Source organism: Dendrobates tinctorius, unplaced genomic scaffold (assembly GCF_039654945.1).
Source record: "Dendrobates tinctorius isolate UK_male_01 unplaced genomic scaffold, ASM3965494v1 ptg000064l, whole genome shotgun sequence".
Classification (NCBI taxonomy): domain Eukaryota; kingdom Metazoa; phylum Chordata; class Amphibia; order Anura; family Dendrobatidae; genus Dendrobates; species Dendrobates tinctorius.
The window spans coordinates 16,309,590-16,332,414 of record NW_027361732.1 but is presented as its reverse complement, the minus strand read 5'-3'; the positions used below and the strand labels follow the sequence as shown (position 1 = coordinate 16,332,414).

At 44.8% G+C, this 22,825-nt stretch overlaps 1 protein-coding gene across 6 annotated transcripts in view; it reads right to left on the bottom strand.

Moving 5' to 3' along the window:
* SUGT1 (SGT1 homolog, MIS12 kinetochore complex assembly cochaperone) overlaps positions 1-22,825 on the bottom strand; it is a 188,808-nt gene that overhangs the window by 3,695 nt on the left and 162,288 nt on the right. For 5 of the 6 annotated variants that reach the window (XM_073580339.1, XM_073580341.1, XM_073580338.1 and 2 more), the window contains 2 exons: positions 20,726-20,822; positions 17,055-17,236 (listed from right to left, as the gene is read on the bottom strand). In XM_073580339.1, the coding sequence (XP_073436440.1) occupies positions 17,055-17,236; positions 20,726-20,822 (279 nt within the window). The remainder of the gene's footprint in view (positions 1-17,054; positions 17,237-20,725; positions 20,823-22,825) is intronic. The other variant, XM_073580340.1, reaches the window with a different exon arrangement.

Genomic DNA, 22,825 nt, shown 5'->3' with positions numbered 1-22,825 from the left:
GACACTGTTGACCATCCTCTCCTACTCTCTAGGCTCCAGTCACTAGGCATTAAGGACACTGCTCTTTCCTGGTTCTCCTCCTATCTTTCCGACCGCTCCTTCAGTGTTCTGTTTTCTGGCTCCACTTCATCTCCTCTTCCTCTCACTGTTGGGGTACCTCAGGGCTCAGTCCTTGGCCCCCTTCTCTTCTCTCTCTATACAGCCCCAATTGGACAGACCATCAGCAGATTTGGCTTTCAGTACCATCTTTATGCTGATGACACAAAACTGTACACATCATCCCCTGACCTTACCTCCGCTGTACTACAGAACGCCACTGACTGTCTGTCTGCAGTCTCCAACATCATGTCTGCTCTCTATCTGAAACTCAACCTCTCCAAAACTGAACTTCTTCTGCTCCCACCATCTACTAACCTCCCTAAATCTGACATTTCCCTCTCTGTGGGTGGCACCATAATAACACCCCGACAGCAGGTGCGCTGTCTGGGTGTTATGTTCGACTCCGATCTCTCCTTCACCTCCCATATACAATCTCTTGCCCGCTCATGCCGCTTACACCTAAAGAACATCTCTAGAATCCGCCCTTTTCTCACCATGGAAACAACAAAAACTCTCACTGTCGCCCTGATCCACTCCCGCCTAGACTACTGTAATGCTCTATTAATTGGCCTCCCTCTCACTCGACTCTCCCCTCTCCAGTCTATCCTTAATGCAGCAGCCAGGGTTGTCCATCTGGCTAATCGTTTCTCAGACGCGTCCGCTCTTCGCCAGTCGTTACACTGGCTGCCAATTCATTACAGGGTACAATTCAAAGTACTTGTTCTCACCCACAAAGCTCTCCACAGTGCGGCACCCCCTTACATCTCCTCCCTCATTTCTGTCTATCGGCCTAACCGACCGCTGCGCTCTGCAAATGACTTTCGACTAACCTCTGCCCTAATCCGTACCTCCCACTCCCGACTCCAAGACTTCTCCCGTGCTGCGCCAATCCTCTGGAATGCTCTACCCCAAAATATTAGGACCATCCACAATTTGCATAGTTTTAGGCGCTCGCTCAAAACACATTTGTTCAGAGCGGCCTATCACATTCAGTAATCAAAGTCATGTTTGTGTGTGTGTAGCCCATTCACTATCTCCATCTAACCCCCACCCCCTGAAGATGGCTGGACCGTCATTGTAAATACATCATTGTAAATACAAACCTGTGCTTTGTATCCCCCCCACCTCATTGTAGATTGTAAGCTCCACGAGCAGGGTCGTCTTATTTCGCTTTAATTATTGTATTGTTAATGTTGTTACTTATGACTGTTGTGTTTGAAACTGTTCAACTGTAAAGCGCTGCGGAATATGTTGGCGCTATATAAATAAAGATTATTATTATTATTATTATTAATGCAGAATGTGCTGAATATTTTTTCATAGAAATTTGGGAAAGTTATGAAATGCCCTATAAATGGCTGCTCTATTCCTGATCTAAGGCTATATTCACACACAGGGTTTTTGCTGCGTTTTTTTGAGGATACGTTTTTCAGCTGCAAAAGCAGATCAGCTTTTTAAAAAACCGCATCACCTGAAAGGTTTTTGAGCTCATAGATAATGTTTTCAATAGCAAAAGCAGATTAGGAAAACGCCACACAAACTGACATGCTCATTCAGACCAAAAACGGATCGTCACAAAACAATGTGTCTGAATGTCATATCTTTAAACCCATTGCCTTTGTTGGATGCCCAGAGTCACTGCATTTTACTGCAAAAAAACGGATCCGCAAATACGCTGTGTGAATCATGGCTGTAGCCAGCTAGGGGCAGCTGCCCTCCCCCCAGAAGCAGGGGCACGCACCTATCAAAACTCACTTGTATGCTGCAGTGCTCCCATCCTGCATCGGCTCCAGACTGCAGGGGGCAATCTCCCCTCCTCTGTCCTGTCTTCTGCCGTCTTCACCGGAGAGAGGAGAGGGGGGGTGCCTGCCCTGCACAGGATCCGATTCCTGGGCTCCGAGCTGGAGAAAGTGAGAAAGTTGTGCACACGCTGCAGCTGGCAATAAGAGATAGTCTGCAAGAGGGACATGCCGGAAATCTGATTGGAAGTGTGAGGAAACTGGTTATTGCCGCCAGAACCCCTAAAATTGATTCCATCTTGAAGAAAAGTTCTGGGAAAGGGGCAATTGTAGATCAAGCCACTTGGTGGGGCAGCACTTATTTAATGATTGAGTGATTGCTTGAACTAAAACAGTTTCTTATAGATATGGCGAACCCTCAGGTAACCCTAAATGAAGGTCAATGGACACAGGCGGCTGAATTGAAGGAATTGCTTAATCACCCATTTACCGTGACTAAAAAATTACAAGCTGAGGATTTTCCTGGCATTTTCATAAAGGAGTGGAAAAACTTGCTATTTTGCCTGTCCCAGAGAGGAGGTTTAATCGCAGATGGCATATCTGCTTAAATGAAACGGAGAGAGACACAGCAATCGGAAAATAAAATTTTTCTGGCAGCTGTTTATGTGGACCCAAGTCATCGTATACTGCTTGATGATCAACAGCTTACTAAAGGAAAGGAAGCTCTGACTGAGGATGAGTGGCCTACAGGAGGACTGCCAGGCGCAAGAGGACTTGGGTCCTGACAGTGCTACTGCTGCCATATCTTTATCCTCATCAGATGAGGCGTTTGATTTTGACAAGTATTTGGATGACATGGAGCAGGCAAAGCGTTGCCACAAGGAAAAAGATTTCACTCCGTCTCCTATAGCAAGCAGATTGACCATATTTGAGCAAAATGTTTCACTTGCTCTCAAAGAAATAGAAAAATTCAACCGTTCATCAAAACTGTGCACGAGGCAATTCCTTTATACCCGGAAATTGTTAGAGATGTGCCCATGTGGTTACGGCTTTGCATCCAACCCAAGTTAGTGTAGAGAGGTTGTTCTCTAGCCTTAAAATTATTAGGTCAGATTCGAGGTCATCTATGAAGGACGATCTGATGGAGGTAAGTCTATTTCTTAGAACTAATTCATAGACTGCACAAATGTTATTTACTATGTTGTTGTTGAAAACTGTTTTTTGCCACTTACATAGTTTATTACATAGTGATTAATATATATATATATATATATATATATACACACGATTTTGTAGTGTATTACATATTTACAACTTATTACAGTTTTTTGTGCTCTAAAGTTGCATTTCAATAAATATATATTATGTTCTATCTAAATATCTTGATTATTGTATCATAAAAATGATTAAATGTCTGATGTTCATATTGTACCACAATACATTTTCCACTTAAATATAAGCAATATATGTGGAAGTCGGAGTCGTGGTCAGTGTTTGGCAAATTGAGGAGTTGGAGTCGCAGGTTTGGCTTACTGACTCCACAGCCCTGACGGTCTCCCTTCCTGCCTTCAGCTGTCACGTGGTACCGCTCATTATACTCATGAATATGTGCATATGGGGGCATATTCTATGGAGCAGCATATGGGGGCATATTCTATGGGGCAGCATATGGGGGCATATTCTATGGAGCAGCATATGGGGGCATATTCTATGGGGCAGCATATGGGGGCATATTCTATGGGGCAGCATATGGGGGCATAGTCTATGGGGCAGCATATGGGGGCATTTTCTATAGCGCAGCATATGCTTGCATATTCTATGGAGCAGCATATGGGGGCATAGTCTATGGGGCAGCATATGGGGGCATAGTCTATGGGGCAGCATATGGGGTAATATTCTCTGGGGCAGCATATGGGGGCATAATCTATGGAGCAGCATATGAGGGTATAATCTATGGAGCAGCATATGAGGGTATAATCTATGGAGCATCATATGGGTCATAATCTATGGAGCATTTTATTGGGGCATAATCTATGGAGCATTTTATGGAGCTTCTTATGGGGGAATAATCTATGGAGCATCTTATGGGGCCATAACCTTTATGGAGCATTATATGGGGCATATTATTCTATCTTATGGGGGCATTATTAACCTTTGTGCAGCATTAGAGTGGCATTTAAAAGTTTGGGCACCCCTGGTCAAAATTACTGTTATTGTGACCAGTTAAGCAAGTTGAAGATGGAATGATCTCTAAAAGGGCTAAAGTTAAAGATGACACATTTTCTCTGTATTTTAGGCCAAAAAAATTATATATTGTCATTTTTTACATTTTAAAAATTACAATAAGGAAAATAGGCCAATGCAAAAGTTTGGGCACCCTGCATAGTTAGTACCTAGTAGCACTCCCTTTTAAAATATCACAGCTTGTAAACGCTTTTAGTAGCCAGCCAAGAGTCTTTCAATTCTTGTTTGATGGATTTTCATCCATTCTTCCTTGGAAAATGCTTCCATTTCTGTGAGATTCCTGGGTCGTCGTGCATGCACTGCTATTTTGAGGACAAGCCACAGATTTTCAATGATGATCGAATCGGGGGACTGTGAGGGCCATTGAAAAACCTCTAGCTATCACCTTTTGAGGTAGTCTATTGTGGATTTTGATGTGTGTGATCATTATCCATTTGTAGAAGCATCCTGTTTTTAAATTCAGCTTTTTTACACATGGTGTTATGTTTGCATCAAGAATTTGTTGAAATTTCATTGACTCCATTCTTTCCTCTACCTGTGAAATGTTCCTTGTGCCATTGTCTGCAACACAACTCCAAAGCATGATTGATCCATCCCCATGTTTAATGGTTGGAGAGATGTTCTTTTCCTGAAATTCTATGCAATTTTTTCTCTGCACATACCTTTGATCATTGCGACCAAAGTTTTATTTTAACTTCAACGATTCACAGGACTTGTTTCTAAAATGCATTGGGCTTGTTTAGATGTTCTTTTGCATACCTCTGATGCTAAATTTTATGGTGAGGGTGCAGGAGAGGTTTTCTTCTGATGACTTTTCCATGAAGGCCATATTTGATAAGGTGTCTCTGAACAGTAGAACAATTACCACAACTCCAGAATCTGCTAAATCTTTCTGAAGGTCTTTTAAAGTCAAGTGGGGGTTCTGATATGTCTTTCTAGCAATCCTACAGGCAGCTCTCTCTGAAATTTTGCTTGGCCTTCCAGACCTTATCTTGACCTCCACTGTTCCTGTAAACTGCTATTTCTGAATTACATATTGAACTGAGGAAATGACAACTTGAAAACGCTTTGCTATCTTCTTATAGCCTTCTCCTGCTTTGTGGGCCTCCACCATTTTCATTTTCAGAGTGCTAGGCAGCTGCTTAAAAGAACCCATGGTGGCTGTTTTTTCGCACAAGGTTAGAGGAGGCTATGTGTTTCTAAACCTGTGGAATCTGCATCAGCTGGCCTTTCCTAACATTGAGGGTGAACAAGCCATATCCCTTACAGGCTAATTAAGGTCTGAAACCTTGGTCAAAGTTATCTGAGCACACAAATCTCCTAAGGTGCCCAAACTTTAGCATCGGACCATTTTTCCTTTTGTAATTTTTAAAATGTGAAAACATGACAATGTGTATTACTTTTTAGCCTAAAATACAAAACAAATGTGTCATCTTTAACTTTAGGCCTTTTAGAGATCATTTTATCTTCAACTTGCTTAACTGTTCACAATAACAGTAATTTTGCATTCCACTGTATATGGGGTGTATTTTGTATGGAGCATCTTATCGGGCCCATCCTCAATTGTATGGAGTATTTTATGGGGCTCCTGATTCAATATGGATATTCAAAAACATTTAACCTACTGATGTCTCAATTCATTTGACTTTTATTGGTATCTATTTTTATTTTTGAAATTTCCCAGTAGCTGCTGCATTTTTCACCCTAGGCTTATACACGAGTCAATAAGTTTTCCCAGTTTTTTGTGGGAAAATTAGGTGGGTCTGCTTATACATGAGTATATACGGTAAATACAAATTTGGATATTTTGGGGTTTATATGATACTTGTAGGATTTCCTAATTTGATTATAGTAATAGTGAATAGCCCTTTGGCAAGAAAAGAAGCATTCTGCGAAAGGGAATCTATCAGTAGGATCAACCTACAAAGCCATCCACATGCAGGTCACAGAAAGTTGAAAAATGATACCTTGATATCGCCGATCTGATATTATTATTATTACAGAAAAATCCACATTTTTACTCATATGTAAATGAGCTGTTAAGATCTATGGTCCGGACATACAGTAGATCTCCCTCAGAATCTTCCTCCAGAACTTAATATAAATGAAAGGTGGCTGTAAACAATGTGAGACATTTAGATCAGAAGAGCAGACTGTCAGTAATTACATGTCTCACACTCCTCCTTTCATTTAAAATAAGCTCTGGAGTCAGATTCTGCAGTTCTGTGTCCCGTCCCTAGATATTAACACCTCATTTACATATAAGAAAAATGTGGATTTCTTTGACACAAAACATCAGTTTACAGATATCAAGGTATTATTTTATTCAGCTTCCTATGACCTACATCTCCATATAGACTGTATAGGAGGGTTGATCCTAATGAAAGATTGCCTTTAAGTTGCTAAACGGAACTATACTACCCCACCAATTTGCGCTAGATGTGCAAAATCCGTTTCGTGCCTTTGTGTCTTTACATTTTTATCCCGGGAAGTCAAAATAAAAAGAGAAAGACAAGGGTACTACAACTACAATAGTACAACAGAGCATATTTACCAAGTATATGTGCCAAATTCTGACTTTATTTAATTTGCCATAAATAAAAAGCCTGTCTTAGGCTGGTTTCACATTAGCGCTTTTTAAGCGCACGCACGGCCGGGGGTAGCTCCGCCCCCGAGCCGGCTCTCTGCCCGGCGTGCCCGCCCCTTGCTTGTAGCGCCGCCTCCTAGCGCACAGCGGCGCCTGCGATCGGCGCACCCTATCTTTAGCATAGGGTGCGCAGATCGTGCGCAGGCCGTGCGCTAGTTGCGCTTTGACCTGCGCTGCGCACTTTTGACGGTGCGCCGTGCGCGCCAAAATCAAACTTTTCGGATTTTGGCGCGCACGGCGCACCGTCAAATGTGCGCAGCGCAGGTCAAAGCGCAACTAGCGCACGGCCTGCGCACGATCTGCGCACCCTATGCTAAAGATAGGGTGCGCCGATCGCAGGCGCCGCTGTGCGCTAGGAGGCGGCGCTACAAGCAAGGGGCGGGCACGCCGGGCAGAGAGCCAGCTCGGGGGCGGAGCTACCCCCGGCCGTGCGTGCGCTTAAAAAGCGCTAATGTGAAACCAGCCTTACATGCGATGAACCACATTTAGGAGTTGTTTTAGACATGTTTTTCAAAATGCTCAATGAGAGAGAGGGTGAGTCATATTATAAAATGGACTGACAAATGGCAGTAGCATAAATTCCCTTGCAAGAAACGTTGGTATAACCTAGTGGATTCAAAGTACCGTATGTCAATTAATAGATGGTGTAACCTTGAAAAAGAAAGTCTAAAGCTGCACCAAATTTCTTTGAACCACTAATAAATCTGACACATTGTCAGTCTAATCAACAGCAGCGGAGACACCATCACATGTTTCTCAACGCAAGCAATGACTAGCCAGGTCTTTCACCGGGAAGGAACAACCACGGGAAGGGCAGTCTCCAATGAAGGAAACCACCTATGCCAAAACATGGTATCCATCCACAGACAGCTGTTTCGGGGTATTGCCCCTCATCAGTGTGGAGTAGGAAACTGGCTAGTAGGAGCAATGCCTAGTAAAAGACTGCGAAAATGAGGATGAGTGACCTCATGGAGATCAACATCCGACACTGCGGAGACACCATCACATGTTTCTCAACGCAGTGATTCTAGAGCAATGCCCCCATCCCTTATGGGAAATATGCAAAAACATGTAAATCAACAGCCGCGGAGACACCATCACATGTTTCTCAACGCAAGCAATGACTAGCCAGGTCTTTCACCGGGAAGGAACAACCACGGGAAGGGCAGTCTCCAATGCATATTTCCCATAAGGGATGGGGGCATTGCTCTAGAATCACTGCGTTGAGAAACATGTGATGGTGTCTCCGCAGTGTCGGATGTTGATCTCCATGAGGTCACTCATCCTCATTTTCACATTGTCAGTCTAGTCTAAGGCCGAGTTCACACGTGGCTTTTTTTCGCGTTTCCGCGGTGGTTTTAACCGCGCGATTTTGCCGCGAAAATTAAGCATCCCATGCATTCCTATGGGATTCCGCAATGCTGTGCTAATGCTGCGGTTTTTACCGCGGCGGAATCGCTTTGCGGTAAAAAACGCAGCATGCTCATTAATTTGCGGAATCGCGGCGGTCCCGCACCCATAGGAATGCATTGTTCCGCTTATTTCCCGCATGTGGCTGTGCACAACATGCGGAAAGTAAGGCCTCTTTCACACATCAGGTTTTCGCCGTCAGGCGCGATCCGGCGCTTTTGACAGAAACCGGATCCGGCGAAATGCAATGCCGGATCCGGTTTCCCCCCCATTGACTTGCATTTGCGTCGGATCGCGCCGGATGGCCATGCGTTTCATCCGGTTTTCGCCGGATCCGGCAATGTGTCGCGATCCGGCGTCTGGAAAAAACGGTGACTGTAACGTTTTTTGTCTCCGTCGAAAAAGCCGGACACGCCGGATCCGGCGCGTCCGGCTTTTTCACACAATGAAAGCCTATGAGCGCCGCAATGCGCCGGATCCGGCGGCCGGATCCGTTTTTTTGGTCTGAGCATGCTCAGTAGCTCTGCCCACAAGACATATATAAAAGCAAGACAGTGGGACCCACAGCCACACCCAACATGCCACCCAAGAAAGCAACCAAGCGAAGCAGGAGAAGGCAGGAGACCACTGCAGCACCATCCGCACCACCACCACCCCAAATGGAGCAGCAAATAGAACATGCTGAGGAGGGGAGGCCAGCAGCAGATGAGAGACGGTAATTATCAAATCACCCATTCCTCCAAACTAGGGCTATTGAATATCAAGATATTCATTGGCCCTTTGTTTCTCTTTATTCAACAGCCGCCCAATAGATGCAGCAGCAGCAGCAGCAATGGCAGCAGCTGGAACACCACCCACAGGCATGGAGTGTGGCCACCAGGAAGACAGCACATCATCTTCTGGGAGCCCTCCCTCGCATCGTCAGCGTTTGACGGTAAGTTTTTATTTCCAAAATCCATCATCTCTGTAATATATGTCTATTCATTGCCTTTTATTTCAAAACAGGAATCACAAGATGAAGAGGAGCTCCCAGAAGAAGAAGGAAGGGGTGGACAGACACCTGGAGTGGGCTCACAATTGGTAAGTTTTTTGCATCAAACGCAGAAACACAACATCACACTACACACAACACATAGAAAACAATGTTCTGCAGACCACACACAGCAAACAAATGCCTACATCCAAAGACATAACATTTTTTGTTTTCTTCTCTAGTCTTCCCAATCTGGTGCTTGGCCAAGAGGTCCTCGCAGTGCCTCCCAGGGTCGTCGGCGACAGCAACGCAGCGGTCACCAGCGTGTAAGTATAAATATTTTTGCTTTGTTTTTTTGCACTTTTTATTTCATTTCTTTTGTGGAGGCTAATTATGTTATTTTTGTCTTTTTCTTTAACAGCCTTCACAGCGTGCTCCCGACTCTGACGGTGAGGATGGAGGGATTGATGTGGACCGCCTCATCGATCTCGTCAGAGAAAGGGAGCCCCTCTGGAATATGGCTGACCGCCGCCACGCTGACCTGATCGTTACCCGACGACTCTGGGAGGAAATCTGTTCGCTCCTTGTGGGCCGCTGGGAGGACCTCGAAGCTCGGGCCCAGATTAAAGAGCGTAAGTATATACAGTACCGGTTGCTTGATGTAAACCAGTGTTTCCCGAACTCCAGTCCTCGTGGTCCCCACGGATCATGTGTTCAGGATTTCTATTTACTATGGAAATCCTGAAAACATGACCCCTGGGGACCATGAGGACTGGAGTTTGGGAAACACTGATGTTGTATACTAACCACTCCTTTCTCGTTTCAGGGAACAGAATTGTGAATCGGTGGCGGTCTGTGAGAGATCGTTTCAAGAAGGAGTTCAATAAAGAGATGCGGGCCCCGAGTGGATCTGGAGGACGCAGGAGCAAGTACAAGTACGCAGAAGCCCTGTCGTTCCTCTGGGAAACAATGGTCACCAGAAGGTAAATATTACACACCACATGTGAAAAAAAATGTTAGATGTAAATTTTTTTTTCAGCCAGGGCCATACCATGTCAGTATTTTAATTGTTTTTTTTTCTCTTTATTCCACAGCACGGTGAGCAGCACTCGGGAGCCTGCACGATTGGACCCTTCTGAGGCGATCCCTGAGGAGACCGGCACCGAGGGACACTTCGACCGCCCCGGTACATCTGCACCTTCCCAGCCTTCCCACACATTCGACCCATCTGTCCCATCCACCAGCACAGGAGCATCGTGGCCGCCTACATTACATGAAGCTGCTGGTGAGGAGATCGCTTTCCCTTTACCCCACCCTTCTGCCCCTGCCACCTCTAGTACACCTGCGGGTACTGGGCGGCAGCGGCAGAGGGGTCAGGAAAAGACTTATGCGCCAGAGTTCTTGCATCTGAATGCATCTTTCCAGAACTGTCTAAAAGTCTTGTCAGAGCAAATCTCCGCAGGCTATCAGCAGATCAACTCCAGCATTCTGGAGGTGAAGACACTTCTGCAAACCATGCATTCAGAAGCAAGATCTTCGCCAAACCACACCTTTTTCAGGTCTGTTGTGGAGCGCATGGAAACGCTCTCTCCTGCCCAGCAGATGCATGTAATGCATTCATGCCACGCTGCTCTCCAGCAAGTTACCTCCCAACCTCCTCCCACCACAGTAGTTCCTCCACCTGCACCCCCTCCAGCCACTTTCCATCCTCCCCCTCCTATTACATCTACACCCCCTCCAGCCACTTTCCATCCTCCCCCTCCTATTACATCTACACCCCCTCCAGCCACTTTCCATCCTCCCCCTCCTATTACATACCATCCACCTCCAGCCACTTTCCATCCTCCCCCTCCTATTACATACCATCCACCTCCCCAGCACCATCCACCTCCCCAGCACCATCCACCTCCCCAGCACCAGCAACCTCCCCAGCACCAGCAACCTCCCCAGTACCTGCAAACTCCCCAGTACCAGACATCTCCCCACTTCCAGCAACCTGCCCCGTACCAGACATCTCCCCACTTCCAGCAACCTGCCCCGTACCAGACATCTCCCCACTTCCAGCAACCTGCCCCGTACCAGACATCTCCCCACTTCCAGCAACCTGCCCCGTACCAAACTCCTTCCCCATACAACTTGCCATCAACATCATCTGCTCCTACAGTCCCTGCCCAACCCTCCACTCCACCACCCACCACCTCTTCTGCTTCCCACATGTCCACCCATTCTGTAGTTTTTTCCACACCTTCACCTCTAACTGTTCCTTCCCCACCACGATCCCAGTCCTCTCTCCACACTCCCAGTGTCGAAGTGTCCCGCAGCCCCTACAGCAGTATTTCCACCACACACTACACAGATTTATAATGTGTGTATTTAAATAAAAATGACCAGTTTTATGGTTTCAGTTTTATAGTTTCAAAGTTTTATTAAACAAGTTTATTAAAATTTTAAAAAAGTTTACTAAAAAAACATTTTTCAATAAAAGTTAAATTATTTTACACTGGTTGTCTGTCATTTCTTTCTGCGGCGAAAAAGGTTAAATACAGGGTATTTAAAAGGTGAAATGGTATTCAAAACTAGGTATATAACTGTGGGTAAATTTTAGCTTTTTGCCACAGTTGTGTTCCTGGTTGTGTTTGAAGCAAAGCATTTCACCTAAAAAGTTGTGTTTATTGTTGGTGATTTCCTAACAATGTACACAACTTTTGTTAAAAGGTGAAATACTTTGCATAAAACACAACCAGGTACACACCTGTGGCCTAAAGCTAAAAATAGAGACCATGACAAGATAGCCAACTTTGGTTGGCAAAGGTATATACTGTTGGTACAGAAGGTACACAAGTTTGGTTGGGCACAAATCTTTCACACTCTGTCATCCTGCCAGTGTACTCTGCCTTGAGGTGACAAAGTATAGTGCAAAATTGTCCCTCATTACTGAAACCGTCACAGAACTTCTAGTGGTAATGTCATGGTAATCTTGCAAGGTGGTTTCTTCAGAGGTGTCCTCAATGGAAATGGGTTCCTTGCAGATAACAAAATTGTGGAGTACCACGCACGCTTTGATCACCTCGTCCACAGTTTCTGTCTTGAGGTTGATCGCAGTCAATAGGACCCGCCATTTGGCTGTCAGAATACCAAAGGTACATTCAACCATTCTTCTTGCTCTTGTGAGGCGGTAATTAAAAATGCGTTTTGGTCTTGTCAATCCTCTGCTAGAGTACGGTTTCAAAAGGTGTTCTGACAGCTGGAAGGCTTCATCCCCTACACAGACAAATGGCATAGGTGGACCAGATGTTTGCGGCAGCGGTCTAGGTGGTGGGAACTGGAAGGTGTTTCCATACAGTTTACGCCCCATGGCAGACAGTTTGAAAACTTGAGAGTCATTGGAGCGGCCATAGGCCCCAATAACAACCGCAATAAATTTGTATTCCGCGTCAGCGATGGCCATGAGGACAATTGAAAAATATTTCTTGTAATTGAAATATTCCGATCCCGATCCAGCTGGCTTTACAATGCGGATATGTTTCCCGTCCACAGCGCCCAAGCAGTTTGGAAACTGACATATCTGTTGAAACTTGTCAGCAATTTCAATCCACCTCTCTGTTGTGGGCTCTGGTAAAAACTCTTCAGCTAAGGAGTCCCACAGTGCACGGCATGTGTACTTCACAATTCCAGATATGGTGGAAATCCCGAGTCTGTACTGGAAATGCAGTGACGGAAGGGATTCTCCAGTTGCAAGAAATCTGTGGGGAATTAAAAAACAATAAATTAGTTTTAAATCACAGCATTACATACCAAAACTGACCTATAACACTTGGAGATACAAACTACCACCAACAAGATTGCTGTGAAAGTGTGCTCTGATGCGATCATATCCAATAAATGTGGCTTACCTTAAAGTCACCATCAGACGCTCTGCGGGTGAAACAGAGAAGCGGCAATAGGTGTCCGCTTTTCTTATGAGGTGTGCAATGCGCTCCACCAAGTAATCAAAATTCTCCATTTTCATCCTAACATATCCAAAAAATTTATCCGGGTTTCGTCGAAGGTCCATGCATAGTGTAGAATAGACCCCACGCGTCATTCTCTTGGCTGTGATGGGGTGGATCCACAAACGTCGTCTACGATGCCTGATGCGCTGCTGTCTCGCTCTCTCCTTCTCCAGAACAATCACCCTCAAACGATTCGCCTCCGCTGTAAAATCCGCCAAATTCTTCAAAATATTTCCAATGACAACATCCATCTTCGCCAGTAACTTGCTCTTCTCTCCAACCTGCACTTTCTCCTCTACAACCTGTCAAAGAAGGGCTGTAGGAACATGCTATATATAGTTTTCCAGCAGCCAATCCCGTTCGGAAGGCCACATGGGTCAATTTTAAAAACCGGATCCGGCGTAATCCGTCGAAAAACGGATGAACCGGATGAGACGGATCCGGTTTTGTCTGTCCAGAAAAAGACGGATCCGCCAGAAAACCGGATCAGTCACATCCGGTTTTACGAAACATTTGCCGGATCCGGCGTTCCGGCACGACGCCGGATCGCGCCTGACGCCGAAAACCTGATGTGTGAAAGTAGCCTTAGCAGAACAATTGCGGATGGTACCCACGGTCCGGAGGAGAGGAGACTGTCCTCCGGGCTTTGGGTACCATATCCCTGTAAAAAATAGAATTTTAAAATAAATAAAAAATATTGTTATTCTCACCTTCCGGCGTCCCGCGCAGCCTTCCCGCCTCTCTCCACGCTCCCGTTCCCAGTAATCCTTTACGAAAATGCCCGCGATGGCGTCCGTTCTCGCGGGATCACGAAGTCTCGCGGTCATTCGCGCGACGTCATCGCGATCCCGCGAGACCGGACGTCATCGCGGGCATTTTCGCAAAGGATTACTGGGAATGCCTGCGCGGGACGTCGGAAGGTAAGAATAACACTATTTTTTATTTTTTTTTACATTTTATCTTTTACTACTGATGCTGCATAGGCGGCCTCAGTAGTAAAAAGTTGGTCACACTCGTCAAACACTATGTTTGACGAGTGTGACCAACCTGTCAATCAGTTCTCCAAGCGATGCTAAATACGCTTGCAAAATGCTAGTTTTTCCGCGGGAAAATCGCGGGAATTTAAAATGCGATTTTCCCGCGGAATGGAATTCCGGAACTCTCACGGGAATTTCCGCGAGAGTTCCGGTACGTGTGCACTTAGCCTAAATCTGCGGTGTCTAAAGCCCCTGTTACACACTGCGATATCGCTAGCAATATCGCTGTAAAGTCACCAATTTTGTGACGTTGCAGCGATATTGCTAGCGATATCGCTGCATGTGATACTTACCTCCGACCGGCTCCCCCGCTGGTTATCGCTGATCGCGCGAGAAGCTCCTAACCATTCCTCGTCGGCCACTTCCAGCGGCGCTTCCTGTGGCACCGACGAGTGACGCGTGGAGCCGGGCGGGAGGACGCAGGATCGCCGCGTCTGACAGTTAAGTAGCGATCCCTGACCCCAGCGATGTCGCTGGTGAGATCTGCCTGTGTGGCAGCTCACTAGCGACCACCTAGCGATGCACAAGCGATCCTGACCGCGTCATATCGCTGGTCGGGATCGCTGGTGCATCGCTAGGTGTAACGGTACCCTAAAAGTTGGGCAGGTTTAGTAAGTCAGCCCCACTGTCTCTGTTAGTTAATATCATACCCATTAAAATGTCTTTGATTTGGGGGACAGGTGACAAAGGTTGCTTTTTATGCAACCCCTTTATAAGTACATCACTGGTTTGTGTAATCCCCCTCCCTACTAGTGACTGGAGGCTGTGCTATCCCACTTCCACCACCGTACGAGAGCCATAAACAGCAGCATGTCAGTAACGGTATAGCCATGTGACTGCCTCCATTGTGCGTACATTTTATTTCACATGAAAAGGTTTTTGTTTTCTTGGTAAATTTTCAGACTTCCAACTTCACGCTGCTAAAATGGAAGCTTTTTTAAATGGTTATTAGTCACATTCGATTTTCATTAAATAGAGCTAGCAGGTTTTTATTGCACCAAAAGATTATGTTAATTTTCTTTTCTGCATCAGTCATTTTTCAATCCAGAAGTTGGTACAATTGCAGTCCTGGGAAAAACTGTATTTCAAGAGGAAAATTCATTTCCGTCCATTTTATGAGCTTGGCACATAATTTTACATTATTATTTTGCTTTTAATGAAAGAGATAGCTACCACAGGATTTCATAGTAAGGGACTTGTACAGGAAAGGAAATTAAATTGCAGGAGGATTGTAAGGAAAACATCTCTAAATTGCAATCAATGCACCCGACTGCTGGTAAACTCCGTGTGCCTCTCTCCTGTGTGGTTAGAGCTTTATACATACAGATCAGTAGGTATATGTCACCCTGCCGCCTGGGCGCACACAACCGGATTACAGAGAACGCTCCTATGATCAAATAGGAAGGCAACATAGGGCCAAGTGTTTTGGAACTACAAATTTTAGCAGCAAAACATAGAAGCGGAGAATTTATCAAGACTTTTGCAAATTGCTCTTTTCTAGAGATCAAAAAAAAATAATTGCAAATTTAGTCACATCATTTCTGTGTTAAACTTTGCAACTCTTTGCGATCTCACACGGCTCTCAGCACTTTTTGAAACTGGGTGGGAAAGTAGTAACGTTATCTGCAAATGAGGCTAGAGCCAGATTTAGGAACTTTGAAAAGTAATTCTTATTCCAGAAAGGGTGGCATAGAAAATGGAAAAATAGCTCGAAACAAAAAGGTTTTATCTAAAGATCAAACTTTGTGGGACATCGATACATTTGCAGTGAATTAAGGCAAGACAGCCAAAAGCAAAACGGACTATATAAATCCGCACACAGCTCCCGAACCCTCCTGTAAAGGATACACAGGATATGGCCATGCAAGAATGAGGTACTATGGATTTTCCACAATGGCAAAAAACTGCACCTAACTGCATGGGTGTTTTTTGCTGTTGTGGAATTCTTTGCAGAAATGTTGAAAATATACACAGCAATTGTGCTGCAGAAGTTTTTATTTTTGCAGAGTGGGGTTGGGATTTGGTAACATTTCACAATATTGGTAATGCAATACTCTGTGGATTTCCTACAGGGATAATAAGAAGCATAATCTGCAGAGAACACACCAGTACTATGGAAAATACTGAAACACAATCGCCATTTGTTCTGTTATACTACACAACCTAAAAGATCCCGCTGATCCAGGGGTGGTACCTTAACATTAGAGAGACTAGAGCTATAAGGACCACCCACACATTAGAACAAAGTTATTTGGACCCTCCCTACAGTAGAAGCTCCCACATGAACAAGCCATCTTACACTGGTTTACACTCCCAGCTTGATCTCCCTATTGAGAAAGCAAATGCATTTGCTTAATATACTGGTGGTAATAGGGACTGGAAGCAGAACTAGTCACACCCTATAAGGCTAGTTTCACACTAGCGTTTGGAGGCACAGCGGACACTCGCTGTGAAGCTCCGCCCTCTGCCGTGCCTCCTCAGGTCAGCTTCGCCTATGGGCGCATGCCGCAGCATGCGTCCTGCGTACCCTATCTTTAGCATTGGGTACGCAGGCCGTGCGCAGGTATGCTTTTGCCGCCGCATGCGTCCTTTTGACGGTGCAGTGGCCGCACCAAAACGCAACACGTTGCGTTTGGCGCAGGTCGGCGCACCGTCAAAAGGATGCATGCGGCGGCAAAAGCTTACCTGCGCACGGCCTACGTACCCAATGCTAAAGATAGGGTACGCAGGTCGGATGCTGCAGTATGCGCCCATAGGCGAAGCTGACTGGAGGAGGTGCTGAAGGGGGCGGAGCTTCACGGCGAGTGTCCGCTGCGCCTCCAAACGCTAGTGTGAAACTAGCCTAAGCCATACATAGGTGGAAACAACTAATACAGACTAATTATTGGACATAAGTACATATTATATACTTACAAACGACTTGTTCATGGCGCGTTTCACTTCATCGCTGCCATCGCTATAAATCTGCTGGAAGAGATGGTTCAGTGCAGCATCCCCTTCCAGGTTTTCATTTTTCTCCTCCTCTTTGATCTCACCCACCAATTTATCCCAGTTCTTGGTATAATGAGAGGAAGATGGGTATTTGTGCATGGCTTCTGGAATGCAGATACACTTTTGATTAAAACTATGACAGGTCGTGTAGTAAGTGCTGTAAAGCGGGGGTAAAGAGAGTTGTGGTAAAACTTCCCCTCCATCGGACAATACTGGGTTTTCATTGTAGGATCTAGTTTTCCCAATTGCAACAATAAATCACATATCACATGCAGGCCTACAGTACATATCATCTTTGATCCTTGACAGTATCTTACACAGCAATATATGATTAGGTACATGCGGCTAATAAGGGAAGTATCACAGGAATCTAGAGAAGTGGGAATATCTCATACTTATTTTACCCTATCCTTCTAGCTATGCCTATAAACCATGTTGTAATGAACTACGTGCCCATACAATGCTAACTGATTCTTCCCAAATGTTAGATCTACACGGACCTCAAACCCAGAAACCACGCAGATGCTCTGTATAGAAAAGGTATATACTGCCATGGCCGCCCATGATCTAGGGCCATGGACCACACATGGCATTTAAAGGGCATGCTGGTATCCACCAACACAAGTATTCTGCTATGAATTATTACCCGATGTTCCAGTAAACTCTATGTATTAAATTGTTGCAGTTTTCCAGATCTCTGCTTGCAGTCATTTAGTAGGAACCTACGTGGATTACTCCTCAATGGATGCACATCTATTCGGGTCACGTGTTGATCACACGGTACGTACCAGATTTCGGCACCCGTGTGTTCTTCACATGTCCATGACACAATTTTTACCTATTTTAACAGAATTCTTATTGAATGAAAACAGCAAGGATTGTGAAAACCGTGCTATGCAATGTGGAAATAATCTTTAAAGGGGTTTTCTCATCTGCTTAAATTGGTAAGGTTGCAAAGTGCATCTAAAACTAAAATCGGTAAAGGAAAGCTGAAGCAGTAACATAGTAGCAAAGGGAGAAAATCCAGGGACATTCATCAAATCCACATGTAGATATGATGCAAAAAATGGCAGCACTTCAAAGTTCAAATAAAAAGAAGTTGGGCCTTTATTAAACCATGTGTTTACAGTAAGGTTTCACCTCCTTCTGGAACCTCGCTGCAACCATGTGGCTTAATCAAGGCACATCTTTTTCTTTTTACCTGAACCTTTGTAGCGCTCCCATTTTTAGCATCATATCAAAAAACAAATAGACATCCACATTACCGTACCATTTATTAAAATTCCTTCACGTTCTCAAGAATGGAGGGATTTTTATTTCTATAGTTTGCTGCTTGTTGCCTAAGTTACCTGCCACCTCAGCAGTCGCCAAGACAAGGAATGCAGCACTTACAAGCTCTATGTTATAAAGCTTGCAAACGCTTCAATGCTGCCTATCCTGGCAACAACGGAGACAGCACAATTCAGGCCAGCACCCCAAACCCTGCCGCTGGTCCAAACCGCCAATCATCGGGAGCGCAGCGCTCCCCGCAGGCTGGAGGCTGTATGGCTGGGGAGCAATGCGCTCCAGAAGATTAGACAACCCCTTTCAGATATTGTCTCCCACTAAGCAACGATCCTCCCAAAGAACAGAACAGTGAACAGCTTTTGCACATTGTGCTGTAGTTACCACACAATGCAGGACACACAATTTATAAAAAGCAATTACTGCAAAAAGGAGACTGGGGGGCGGCTTTTTTAAAAGAATTATAAGATGTCATTGGTGAAGTGTCAGCCCTAGAGACAGATTTCCTTTTAACGTGCCTGGGACCTGAGTGACAGATACTCCCTCCATAAACACTGACTGAAATACAGAAGCTGCTCAAAATTACGTGACACTTTTCATATATTCTTAAATTTCCTATTAAAGAAAAAGCGAGAGAGTGGTTGTCATAACATTCAATGGAGGCGCAGACAATAAACTCGATACTGCATAAAAACAAAGTCAGAAGGGCCTGGATGGTGTATAATACCACGCGATGTATAATAAGGGAGCGCCAGATCAGTGCAGATGTCAAGGGAAATATACTTTACATTCACTCAACCAACACAGCAAAAACAATGTCACACCATTCAATACAGTCTAGCTTAGAGAAATAGCATTCTGTCCCGGATCGGCTAAAACAACCTTATTGTGCCAGAACATTGATTAACCCCTTCCTGACGCTGCCACTTTTCATTTTTTCATTCCTATCTTCCAACAGCAATGATTTCTTTTTCTCCACTGAATTAACCATGATGTTTTGCTTTTTGCGCAGATAGAGTATACTATTTTAATGGTATAATTAACACACAGTCATCAATCGCTTGTACTATCCACTACACTACTGCTACACTGCAGAGTATTACTTACCAGTGGTATCCCATTAAGCCCACCTTATCATGGGTAGCAAGATGGGCCCTCTGGCAGTAACGACAACCCATCCGAATCTTTCAATCACATTGCAGGGGTGACAGAGGGAACTCTCCCACTGTTTAACTGATTAGATGCTGCAGCTGCTATCCACCATGGATCTAAGGGGTTAAACGGCCAGTCTAACCATTGCAGTAGGATCCCAGCTGTGTATCACAGCCGGCTCTCACTGCACATTAACATAGCTCCCATTCAGCTCCTTCACAGGTAAAATTATGCTGGATGTAGAGAAGGAGTTTGAAAGCGAGGGTACAATGGGAGTGTATAATACAGCATAGTCCTAAGCAGCATCACTATGGAGCTGTCCACTACTCTGCTGCTTAGGACAATGCAGTGTTATACACTCCCATGTTGAGTGATTTTTGACAAAACATAAAGTGAGAATCTCTGGAGGAATTTTGTACTCTCTGAAGATGGAGGCTCTCTGGACCCTCTTTAGTGCCGCAGATGAGGGATTCCTATGAAATGACAATGGAAACCTCTGTATACTTTGGGTGAGACTGTTTCATTTCTTCATTATTGAGTCTCCATGTTACACACAATCCCGGTTGCTTTTATACATACATATTAACGTCCCAACTATTGTATGATGGAGTATGGGATGTACTGTTTTATTTTGCAGGTATTGAGTACTGGTGTTATCTTACACTTGTGTAATTTGTTGGTGGTGAAATGGTAAAGTTCCAGGCTATATGTTTTTAGAGGACCTAGTAAAGGTTATGTTTTAGACACCATCACACTGTTTTTGACATATCTGACATTAGTATGTACAAATTTTTGATATGTGGTTCAATTGCTAGATTCACAGTTATTAGCAACCAAGTGGTGGGATAGGCCTACGGGAGCACTATGTGCACGGCCACTTAATTTGGCTGGATACACCCAGGGTAGTTTCGCAGTGACTGACGTGATCTACATTTGTAACCATAAGACATAGAAGGATCACTGCATGGGCAGCATATTCTTAAAAACTCTTGCTTGTGCCTATAGAGAAACAACTGATGGCAGATCCCAAAAATCTGTTTGGGAATAAAGTACTAAATATATTCTGCAGCTTTCGGACAGGCCGTATAGACGCCATGGAGTGAGATGATGACATTCACTGTATTAGCCTCTGTACCCCAATATAGAAGAGAACCGACCTGGCTTACCTGCTGTGAAATGTTTTAGATGTTGTTCAGCCTGGCCCTCCAGCTTATCCCATCGGAGAGCTTCCGTCTTCTTCATTTTTATTTCTATCTAAAATAGAGAAGAGACAGAATGTGAGTATGGCATGTACATTACCGAACATAAGAAACAACGTTTAAGACTAAAGCCACACTGAAAAGCTGGTACTTACTCATGCCCTGCCATTTACTGTTTTTTTTTTTTTCCCTTGTGTCTGTGAAAACAATTTGCATAGTATCACGGCCATTTAATTCTTAACAGGTTTCTCTTGTGAGAGACCTATATAGAGCCGAACCCTTTTCATTGGCTCCTACTGTCTTTGGAATTCCCATAGCAATGAAAAGAGAGAGCGGGCGCATGTGCCACCACCTCTACATACACTGGTGCTTTGTGCTGATGCCTGTTCTGCCCAGCATCGGACCACTAGAGTGAATGAAGAAATGGTGGTGTATGCACCAGGATTCTCCATTCATTGCTATGGGAATTCCAAAGACAGCTGAACCAAGGCAAATGAGATGGGTGCGGCTGCAGTAGGTGGGACTCGCGGCTATCAGACATACATGTCTTGTCGGACAACCCTGATAATTGAGTATCTTTAATATAATAGGGTGTAAGACTGTTCACACCTGTATTGTGGTTTCCACACTACAACACTAGGGACTCATGTTCGGCTTGGATGTCTTTTTTATAAAAAAAAAAAAATCATAGTGCTTTCAAGAGCATTATCTTCTCATCAAATATGATTGAATCGGTCTCTGTGGCTGCAAATGTGAATATAGCCTAAAACAAGAGAGCTGCACCCGGATACATGCACCCTTCAATAAAGTTTAGATGAACAGTTTCTCTTTTGAAGCAAACCTCCAGTTTCGGGGAATAAAGAAAATAGAAAAAAAAGGAAAATCATCTCACTGAAATTGCTCTTGTATAACACTTTGTCAAGGAAGAATGATACGAGTGCAAACAGATAAGTGGGACAATCATTTTCCAAAGCATTGGCAGAGAGAGAAGTAGGACTTCCAGCGACTGACAAGAATAAATGTCCCATTAGCTCAGAACCAGACGGTATAGCAGCACTGGGCACGCACAATCCAACAGCAGGAAAGACTGGGACTAAAGTGGCACTCAGTGGGAAAACGGAATTTAAACAAATTGTTTTGCCAAAAAACAGTGGAGTACATTGGAAGACTCGACAAATTTACTGTCTATTTTAGACACTTTTGCACTTACTTCTGAAAGGTAAAAGGGTAAAAAAAATATGGCTAAGAGGATTTGTAAATTGCTTATAATACTTGATTTAAAGTATGCCAGCCAACAGGAAAAGTAGGGCAGCTGGGGGTTTATTAGCATTTTTCATTAGCTTAACAGGGTAAATTAGACCATGTCTAGATATCAGTTTTATAACAACAGGGCAAAACTTGTTTAAAGGGAATTTCCTCCATTAAGGCCCCTTCACACACAGCGATCTCGCTAGTGAGATCGCTGATTTTGTGACACATCAGCGATCTCGCCAGCGAGATCGCTGTGTGTGACGGGGATCAGCGACCGGCCTCCCTGCCGGTTATCACTGATCGTGCAGCATCGGCCTGGGACATTTTTCGATCGCTGGTCTCCCGCTGGCCACCCGCTGGCCAGTGCGCATCAATGCGTGTGGCAGCGAGAGACCAGCAATCAGCGACGCTGGATGCTGGTTTCTAATATAAACATCAGGTATCCAGGAGCCTCGGCTCCTAAATACCCGCTGTTTACCTTGGAAACCGGTGTACACGCGGGTTCCCAAGGTGAACAGCAGGTATCCAGGAGTCACGCGGCTCTTAGATACCCGATGTTTACCTTGTAAACCAGCGTGTACGCCGGTTTCCAAGGTAAACAGTGGGTATCCAGGAGCCGCGGCTCCTGGATACCCGACGTTTACATTAGAAACCAGAGTCCAGTGTCGCTGGTCCTGATAGCTGGGGCTGTCTAATGTGACAGCTCACCAGCGATCAGCCCAACGATGTCCCAGCGATCCCATCATGTCGGATCGTTGGTGGGATCGCTGGGACATCGTTATGTGTAACGGGGGCTTAACTGAGAAA